The sequence below is a fragment of the Hipposideros armiger genome, unplaced genomic scaffold (assembly GCF_001890085.2).
Source record: "Hipposideros armiger isolate ML-2016 unplaced genomic scaffold, ASM189008v1 scaffold_423, whole genome shotgun sequence".
In the NCBI taxonomy this organism is placed as follows: domain Eukaryota; kingdom Metazoa; phylum Chordata; class Mammalia; order Chiroptera; family Hipposideridae; genus Hipposideros; species Hipposideros armiger.
The window spans coordinates 1,663,212-1,673,155 of NW_017731773.1; the positions used below are offsets into that span (position 1 = coordinate 1,663,212).

Below are 9,944 nucleotides of genomic sequence, written 5' to 3' on the forward strand. Positions count from 1 at the left end.
ACCCATCCATCCCCCCACCCACCCACGCATTCATCCATTCACTTACCCAGCCCTCCATCCATCCATCCTCCCTCCTATCCCACCACCCACTCATCCACCTTCCACCCAGTGAACAAGAGTAAGGAAGGACAACTTGGTTATTTGGAAACTCCAGGCAATGGAGTCCCCTCATCACCCCCTCACTAGTCTGTGGGATGGTGAGCAAGTGGCCCTGGGCCCATTTTCTGGATGAGGATGCTGAGGTCCCCTCCCCTGCGCAGGACCTGGCCACACCTTCTCAAAACGGGCCTGGATAATGTTGGCCTTGTCGATGAGCCGCTGCTTGAAGTCACTGAGGCACTCGTCCTTGAGGCGCAAGGCCTGCCCACGTGTCAGCTTCTCTCCTGGCGGGAGCTGTGCCAGGAACGGGGCAAGGTAGTCCAGCTGGGCCTCCACCTGCCGCAAGTGCTCCTCCTGCATCACACGCTCCTGTGGGGGTTCGGGGGGAGTGGTCAGCTGGGGAGGTCAAGAAAAAGTCAGGGCCTGGACCAGAGCCAGAGGCTCACCATGGCCTCCCGGTACTCCTTGCTTTTCTCGTTGCGTTTGGTGTCGTAGATGGAGATGGTCAGTGTGTGCGCCTCCTCCTCTTCCTCTCGAAGCTTCAGGATTTCCAACACCTGAGTTGGAAAGTGGGGGTGAGCATGATTAAAACCTCCTCCACCCCTGCCACCTCCCGCCTGCCCACTCGCCCATGGGACCCCACCTCCAGCTCTGACTCCCAGGCTTGATGTCTGGACACCTTCTCCTCATTCTTCAGCTGCATCATGGTCTCATACTGGTAGAGAAGCTTCTTGGTGTACTCCATGGGCTCCACCTGGAACAACAACCACCACAGTGACACAAAGAGGCAACAATGGCTGGGGTCGTGGGCAGACTCTGGAGCCAGACTTTTGGGGCTCAAATCTCCCCCTGCCATTTTCTAGCTGTGTGACCTCAAGCAAGTTGCTTAACCTCTCTGGGCCTCAGTTTCCTTATCTGTAAAAACACAGATAATAATTTAAGAGAAACTGGAGACTCAGAAGAATGTGACAGGAGAGTGAGGATTTGAACAGGGAAAGCCAGACCCGCAGAGGTGAGGGGGTCTTTTCCTACTCCAGTGTTGGTCCCATTATCTGGGGTCTGCTCTGCCCAGGGCTGGGGTAGAGACAATGCAGAGCAGTCATGGCCTGCTGGGTTGTCTTTCTTGGTGGAAAAGGCGAAGATTTTCAGAGGAACTGCAAAGAGAAGGGTCCCTGGATGGGAGCTCTTAATTTTTTCAAGAGGCACAGATGAACTTCCAGGCTGGGAACCAGGAGTTTCCATCCCGGTTCTCTTAAATTGCTGGGAGCAGGCAGAGGGCGCAGCTCCTTCTCCTCACCCCACCCTCCCAGCCCCACCTGCCTGGCTCCCAGGCCCACCTCAAAGCTGACGCACATGTCTGGGGTCATGATGATTTTATTGCCTTTGCTGTCCACCTCCATGCGCTGCAGGAACTCGCGCTTGGAGGCAGTGATGTAGTCCTCGCGGCAGTGGTAGCGCAACTGGAAGCGCTCCTCCAAGATCAAAAATGCGCGCTCCGCCACGTCCTCATCTGCAGGCTTTGCAGGGTTGCGGAAGAACCGCTCTGTGATTTTCTGTGGAGCCACAACATGCATAGAATGGGAGATGGGAAAGGGGATGTCTGTGCGTGCCCCTGAGGGTCTGGGGTCATTTGGGGGTTTGTGTGGAGCAGCCCTCCTAGCCAGACAATGGCTGTCATGGCCCCACAGGTTCTCACAGGCCACTCCAGCCCTGTGCAGGGCTGGATTTCTTCTCTAGCCCCCTCCACAAGACTCTGCTTGTTCATCTCCAGAGATGGGGAGCTCATCACCTCTCTAGGCTGCCTGCTCTGACACTAGACATCTCTTACTGCTAGAAAGAGTGGTGTTTTTTGGTATGCAGTCATCAAACACGGTTGCTAAGTAATTTGTAATGACATGGAGGAAAAAAACACACAATTACTGTCAAGTGGGTGACACAGGGATTCTACCTACCTACACACACACACACACACACACACACACACACACACACACACCCCTCACTTAAGTCAGAAAAGACTCAAAACTAACCTATATTACATAGTAATGTCTACGAGATGCCATTCTGACATATTTTTACTTTTTATATTGTTCCATATTTTTCTAAATTAGTCATACATGTGCACTTTTTATAATAGCAAGGAAATAATACCTCCCTGCTGGCCCAGTGGTGGGGGACACAGTGTGGGGTCAGACAGCCCTGGGATCTTGCGTTTGGTAAAACAGGAAAAGAAGGTCGCTCGGGGAAAGGTGCCGCTCCTGAGTCGGGGCTGTCCCCATCCATGGGGAACCCCAGCCTGCCAGAGCAGGCGGGTGCCCTGTCTCAGGCCCAGCGAGCGCTTACCACCATGGGCCGGGGGTTTGACTCTGCGCTGTTCATAACCAACTTCTTGATCCTGGGCCCGAAATTGACATGGCGGTAGGAGAGGAAGTCGGCCCGTCCTTGATAGTACTCCGTCATCGTCTGGGGCGTCTCCTCCCGCTTTATCAGGCCATCCACACGGGCCTTTTCGTAAAACTCCATGACTCGGTCCATCTCAGGTTGCATGGATGTGTATGAGTGCACTGCGGTGGGAGGCAGAGGTGAGGGGGCTGGGAGATGGCTGGGTGAGCACCAGGAGCCACGACTGCTGGCTCAATAACCCAGCCCCAGACCCCACACCCCAGGGAGCAGGCACATCCATGGATGCTCATGGATGAGCATTAGGTGTATAACCAATCCCCCATGATGGGCATTTGGCTGTTTGCAACCTTTTTGTTATAAACAACACCATGATGAAATCTGCATCGTGCATTTTTAAATTCTTGCCCATTATTTGTTCAGGACAAAATCTGAGCAATAGAATTGGTCAAAGTAAAATACGTGTGCTGGTCAAAAAGCATACATATTTTAAGGCTGTTTTGATTATTTTGCCCAACTTCCCTCCAAAAAAGTTGTACCAATTTGCTGTCCTACCAGCAGTGACGAGGAGCAACTGTCTGCTGCTTTGCACGCTTGCTCACTCCCTATAGGAACATTTTTTTTTTTCATCTTTGATAACATGAAGGTTGTAAGATGGTCCCTTAGTGATTTCATTTTATTTATTTATTTTTATTTCAACCACCAGGTGAGGTTGATCTTTTTTTTTTTTAGATGCTATATTAACTCTATGTTTTCTTTGGTGACTTCTTAGTTAGAGTCGTTGATGCTTTCCCAAGACATGTCCTTCCATCCCTTCCCAGGCTCCTGGGCTCATGGCTGTGTCTACACCCTCTGCCCTCTGCATTGCCCCTGTGGGGGCATATTTGTTGGTTTAATTGCTCAGGCATCCCGACCCTCTATAAATGTGGCCCCATCGTGTGCCTGATCCCAACCACAGACTGGGCATGTGGCCCTGACTTTGACTTTCCTGAAGGAGCATTTGTCATGTTTCCTTGGATTTGCTGTGCTTCTCCTGACCTCCCACACCTGGTTTGCTTAGGGAGGCAGGGGCGGTTTCTGTTGCTTGCCACCTAAGAACCCTGTCGATCTATGGGTACTGGTTCCCGCCACCACACACCAGCTGCATGGAGGCTGCTCTGAGGAGCATGTAAGGCCCCCCCCCGGAGCCCCTAGCTGGCCTGGCGATAGGACCCACTTACCACGCAGAGCGTGGGGATGGCCTGGCTTGAAGTAATCGATGATCAGGCCTGTGATCTTGTTTATGTGCTTCAGCTCTAACATGTCCTCCCGGTTCTGGTACCACTCCTTTATCTCCAAAGTCTTGGTACCTGTGGGGCCAACTGGTGTTGGCTGCAGCCGGGCCAGCTGCCCCAGCCTCCGTCCCGTGATTCCCAGCACACAGAGACCAGCGGGGCCCATACTCACACAGAGAGAGTGTCAGTAACATGCCCAAGGTCACACAGCATGTCAGGGAACCCAACTCTCCTGCTCCCCGAGGCCTGGCTGCCTCTCTTACACTCCAAGTCCTCGTAGGTGCTGAGGCGGCACACGAGGCCGTTCCTGTTGAGGTACGGGGTCCACTTCTCCAGCTTGGCCTGCTTGTACTGTATCACCTTCATCCCGTTTGGGCAGCGGGTCTCAAATGCTGCGGATACAGAGTGGGCTGGGGTGAGGGACCCCTCCCAGGTCCCTCATCCAGCCGCTGTCCACTGCACTATCTGCTGAGCTTCTCCAGGCCCCAAGCCTGTTCCAGGGAAGCAGAGGAGGATGGACGCGAGGGCTGGCTCTCGCCCTGGAGGAGTCCTCAGGTCTGAGCCTGACCAGAGGGCCTGTGCCCCGCCACACCACACACTCACTGCCAGGCCTTTGCCTGTGCAGGTCTCTCTGCCAGAAACACCATCCCCTCCTGCCCTAAGTGGTGTGACTTCTGATGCATGAAAGCTTAGCTCAGGTGCTACCTCCTCCTGGAAGCCCTTTCTGCCCCCCCCACCCCCCACCCAGGCCCCAACCCTCAGCCTGCACTGGATGTTCTTCCTCGGGGTTCCCACGACACCCTCTCTGGCCCTTCCCACCGTGTTGGAATGACCTATGGCCTAGCCCTCCCTGTGGGTCTAGGCACTTCCAGACCGGAAACTTAGCAGCAGCATATGCTGGCATGGGGCACAGGCATCCCTGTCCTCCTGCTGTCTCTGCCTGCCCCTCCCTGGTCCTGACATCTCCCCTCCCCTGTGCCATCTGGATGCTGTGCATGGCCTCCTCCTGACAGGGTGAAGTGAGGGAGAGGAATGGCTGGGTCCTGGTCCTGGGTCCCCCACCACCTCCCATCATCCAGTGTGTGTTCACTGAGCCCCTTCCTGTATGCCAGACACGTGTCAGGCCCTCAGCCACAGAGCTGAGAGTGTGTCTGCCAAGAAGACAGGACAAGAGGCAGCAGAAATCGGGAGGGATGGAAACGAGGGATCAGGGCAGATTCTGCTGGTGTGCCCCAGCTTCGCTGGTGTGCCTCTGCCTCGCTGCTGCTGCAGACCATCCCAGGCACCCAGGTCCTGAGGAGGGGCAGTGAACACGACACGGGCCTACCTTCTGGGGAGATGTCAATCTGCTCCACCCACGAGTGTGGCATGTCAAAGCTCCTGTCCTCTTCCTCCTTGTCCTGTTGGGAGAGGCGGGGGTGGGGCGGGCTGGTTCTGGTCAGGGCTGGGCCTTGGAACAGAAGTTATGGGTAGAGCCTCTGTCTTGCTCCCCCCCCCAGGATCAAACCAGGGTGGCTGCCAGCTCCCCCAAGGGAGCCAGAGGTCACGGGCAGCTTTGACCTAGCCTGGCATGACCCAAGATAGGGAAGAAGTTCTGTCTCCAGCTGGCTGGGACCTCCCCTGCACCCGCCTGGCTGGACAGAGCACCCTTGCTCTGCACGCCCCGCTTTCCCTCAGTCGGCAGAGGCACCGGGCACAGCCACAGGACCTTGGTTATGAGAGGGGGTCCTGGAATCAGGTGGACCCGAGCCCTACCCTCTATCCAACACCAGCTAAGGGTGTTGGGCAAGTCCTTTAGCCTTTGACATTCAGTTTCCTAACTGTAAACTGAGACCCTTGGGAGAGTTAGCTGATAGAAGGTATATACAGTGCTGGGGACACTAACTGGCTGTCTTTATTGGTTCTTTTCTCTCTCCAAGCCTTAGTTTCCCCATCTGTAAAATAAGGCCTGGCCTAGACAAATGGTCCTCAAACTAGGTAACCACAGAAACTTGGATAAGATTTTCTCAATTTAAAACTTTTCTCCCACAAACATTGCTCAGACCTCTGCCACCTGCGCATCGAATCCGTTCACCTTTCAAGGCCAGCAGGGGGCGCCTGTACCCCGGGATTGAGGACCCTGAGAATGCACAATACCATTTCCAGGCGCGTCTACATTGCTGTGCCTAGCATGTCACACCAATGGTCTTATTTTGTCCTCAGGAAGTCTCAGGAGGTAGAACAGAGTTGTTATTGAGAACTCAGACTGGTGTAGGGGGTCTTAGCGCCCTGCTCTCAGGGGCATACTCTCTGAAAAGGATGGACTGTGTAGGGAAGGAGACCTGAGTGCAAGTCCCGCTCCTCCCCTGCCCCACTGAGGGGTCTTGGGAAGGTCACTGGGCCTGTTGAGACCTCAGTTTGCCCATCTATAAAATGGGGGCATGGTCCAAGCCTTTCTACTTTGAGGAATCCGTAGTCGGCCTATCTGGACTGTCCTTTTCCATACACATGCCTGCTGGCGGGGATGTTTGTCAGATTGGCCTGAAGCAAGACAGGGTGTGAAATCCCCACCCCACCCCCCACTCCCCAGCCCCACAGGTGGCTGAGGCTCACCAGATTTTCCACGTCATCGTCATCGATCAGGTCATTGTCATCTTCTTCAGTCAAGGACAGGTGAGGCTTATCGGTCCCCAAGAGCAGGTACTCCCACCTCAAAGGGTCTCCCAGGTCAAAGACCAAGTCCTGATGAGCGAGGGATCAGCTGAGCGTACCCCTAAGCCACCACGCCCCCTCCTGTTCTGCTGGGTAGTGGGCAACAGCAGCTCCCAGAGTGAAGAAGGGCTCTGGGCCTGGGCCTCAGAGGGGCAGAATGTTCGCCCCGGGCAGCCTTTGTGAGTCCATGCCCACCCTCTTCATTTCGGCAGGGAGACTGAGACCCCAAGGCGGGCTGGAACTCCCTTCCCTCTGCCCGGCCTCCCTATGAAAAAATCCCATTGTTGGTCTCTGTGAGAGACTGAAACTCTGGCCTGGGACAGGCCCGGGAGTGGAGGTCATTCTGCATTGTGTGTGTGTCTCATGGGCCTGGGGTGTCTTGCTGTCTCTGCGTGGGGACCTCACCATCACTCCCCACCCCCGTTGTCATTTCAAGTTTCTTTGAAGGAACAAAGCAGCTGCTCTCCTGCTCATTTGGCAGTAAAGTGGCAGCCGGTGTCATGATCTTCTCTGTGCCCTCACTTGGTGACACAGTACGGCCCCTCTGGCCTCACTTTCTCACCAGGCCACCCTTCCATCTCCATCTCATAACTCCTGTTTTCCCTGCCATAAATTTCCTTCGCCTGGCACTGGTGTAGGGCGTGCTGCGAGGGGGAGGCTGAGGACAGCATCTTCAGCCTGGAAAAGGGGCAAAGGAGCACTGCAGCAGCCTCTCAAGGGCCATTATTCTTCAGAGGGCACTGACTAGCATGGCCGTTATGAGCCTGGGCTCTGAGGGAGGGCAGTCCCGGCTGTGTCCCATCTGTGTGGTGTGGGAGAAGTTCTTTCTATAAGGTGAGAGTAACAATAGCTAACATTTATTGACGGCTAGGGACTGACTATTCTAAGCACCTACTGAGTGTTATTTCCCACAACCCTTTGAGGTTGGTGAGGGCCAGGCGACCCTGGGAATCCAAGCTAAGGGAGGCCAAGCTAGACTGGAGGTGTTCCTCCTTCATTGATGGCAGGTGTTTCTCCACCTCGGGACGGCTAACACGTGCACAGATGACTTCCACTGGAGAGCACACATATCACCTCTGTCCGTTTCCCACAGGGGGGTGACAGCAGTCCCTTGGACAGGGTCACTTTGGAATAGGGGGCAAAGGGCCCAGGATCCACCTTTGGGAAACTTGCCTGGTTGGAAATAGAGGAACTTAGAAACAAAAGAGCACAGGATATGGAGCCTGGAGTCTGTCTCTCTTTTGATTTGTATACAGCTCAGCGAATTTCCATAAATTGGACATTCCCTGCACCCAGATCAAGAAATAGAACATTGCCCACACCCCCCAGAAAGACCCCTTGTGTCCAGTGGTAACCTTCCCCCAAATGTGTGTATTTTTAACTTATGTAAGTGGCTCTGAGTTTTATATATACATAGGTTTATGGAAATTCACTGAGCTGTACACTTAAGACGAGTGCACTTTTGTGCATGTATGTTGCATTTCAAGGCATCATTTAAAAAAAATCATTCATACAAACTAAAAATCCACATTTTATAAGGCTACGCAAATCAAAAGAGAGCCAATAATCATTATCAGAATGGTTATTTATGGGAAAAGGAGTGGGCTACGGAGACTCAGCTCTGGGGAAAGTCTGAAGTCCTCATGGCCTGGTAGCCCGCTCACCCCACGGGTCACTGTCTCCCTTTCCTCCATCTCTAACTGCCACACCCACCCAGGCCCCTGCCCGGCACCTTGCAGCAGTTCCAACAGTCCTGCGTGTTGACCCAGTAGTTCTTGTGGTTCCAGAGGCTCTCGATGCCCAGGAAGTGGTCGTCCTGGGTGCTGTAGCTGCGCGCCGTGAACGGGTCAATGAAAAAGCTCTCAGGCACCTCACGTTTCCCCGACAACACCAGCACCCAGGAGTGTACCCGCAAGCCATGCAGAGGGTCGGTGTTGGCATTCTCCGCCTCCTGCACAGGGAAGGTGGGTGACCATGGGCAGGATGGATGAGAAGAGGGGCGTCAGGTGCCCAAACATCTCCCTGGGGCTGGGGAACTGGCAGGAGAGCTGAGTTCTGATCCAGCTGTGCCCTTGGCCAGCTGCGTGACCTTGAGGACATCAGCCCAGCTCGAAGCCCGTTTATTATCAGTAAAATGGGAGCGATTGTCTCCATCTGTGGTTGATCAACTGGGCCCTTTGGAGCCTTAGAGTATCTGGGGTTTACTGGCTTTCTGTGTTGTGATTCTGGGTGAGATTTCATCCAAAGAAAGGTAGTGGGACACCATATAACTTCCTGTTTGCCTCCCTCTAGGAGAAGATGACTGTGTCATGTTCATTATTATATCCGCAGTGCCTGGACCAGAGGAGACACTCAGTAAATACTATTTGGAAGGAAAGGAACGAAGGGAGGGAGGAAAAGAGGGTAGATGGGAGGGTGGGAGTGTGGATGGACAGAAGGAGAGATGAGAGGATGGGGGATGGGTGGGTGGATGGATGGGAGGACAGCTGGGAGGGTGGATGTTGGAAGGAGAGATGCGAGGATGGTTGGGAGGGTGGTTGGGAGAGTGTATGTAGGTAAGTCTTCAGTGGAAGAGTCTGGAATGAGGTGAACACCAGAGCTGCCCACATAAAATGGGTTGCCTCAGGCAGCAGGGCTCTCTGACATTAGAAATCTATCACCCAACGCTGGCTGACCACTAGGGGGAGATTTCTACATGGCCAGGCAGAGGTGGGGATGGTTGAGGGGTGGAGGAGGGGATTTGGTACCTGGGGGGTCCATAAACACATCCCTTCCATGACCTGTGACTTTCCCGTTCCTAGAACTCCTAGCCCCCCTCGAGAGGGCTGAGGACAGTGGACCCACCTGGCGGCGTGCCTCCTCCTCCCTCAGCCGCCTCTCCTTCTCAGCTTTGATCTCCTCCTGTTTCTTCATCTCCTGCTCCTGCTCAAACCTGCTGCTCAGGTCCCTGGGGGGTTTGACTGAGTACTTCTTAGGTGGTGCCATTTCCTTCTCCTGGACTATCTGTCACCCAGCGAGAGAAGAAGGATCAGCAGCCGTGAATCTCTGCCCCTCAGACCAGGAGATCACAGCTGCTCCTGGAGCCTGTGGGCTTTCTGGCCCTCGATGCAGAAAGAACCTCAGCTCCAGCTCCGTGACCTTGGGCAAGTCCTCCCACTGGCCTAACCTCGGGTTCTTCTGTAAATTGAAATGAGAATAATAAGAGCCTTCTCCCCAGGCTGGTTCTGAGAAGTCAAGACAAGAAAATGCCCACACGATGCCCATCAGGGCCGGAACTCAGAAGATGTGATTTTCTCTTCACTTCCCCGTGCCCACACTAGCTATGACCTAGATCTGGTCCAGAAAGTGGGGCAAATTGTCAGGAGTCATATTTTCCAGATTTTGTCATTAGAGGGTTTTATATGCTGATGTAACATAAGAGTTTGCTGGGCAAGGAAGGAGAAGAGGGCACACGTGTGTGTGTGTGTGTGTGTGTGTGTG

At 54.1% G+C, this 9,944-nt stretch overlaps 1 protein-coding gene across 2 annotated transcripts in view; it reads right to left on the minus strand.

Moving 5' to 3' along the window:
* DRC7 (dynein regulatory complex subunit 7) overlaps positions 1-9,944 on the minus strand; it is a 15,157-nt gene that overhangs the window by 1,027 nt on the left and 4,186 nt on the right. The window contains exons 5-15 of one of the 2 annotated variants that reach the window (XM_019664456.1): positions 9,309-9,467; positions 8,197-8,415; positions 6,366-6,494; positions 5,101-5,173; positions 4,037-4,165; positions 3,720-3,848; positions 2,443-2,663; positions 1,437-1,652; positions 743-853; positions 546-656; positions 274-468 (exon numbers count right to left, since the gene is read on the minus strand). In XM_019664456.1, the coding sequence (XP_019520001.1) occupies positions 274-468; positions 546-656; positions 743-853; positions 1,437-1,652; positions 2,443-2,663; positions 3,720-3,848; positions 4,037-4,165; positions 5,101-5,173; positions 6,366-6,494; positions 8,197-8,415; positions 9,309-9,467 (1,692 nt within the window). The remainder of the gene's footprint in view (positions 1-273; positions 469-545; positions 657-742; positions 854-1,436; positions 1,653-2,442; positions 2,664-3,719; positions 3,849-4,036; positions 4,166-5,100; positions 5,174-6,365; positions 6,495-8,196; positions 8,416-9,308; positions 9,468-9,944) is intronic. The other variant, XM_019664457.1, reaches the window with a different exon arrangement.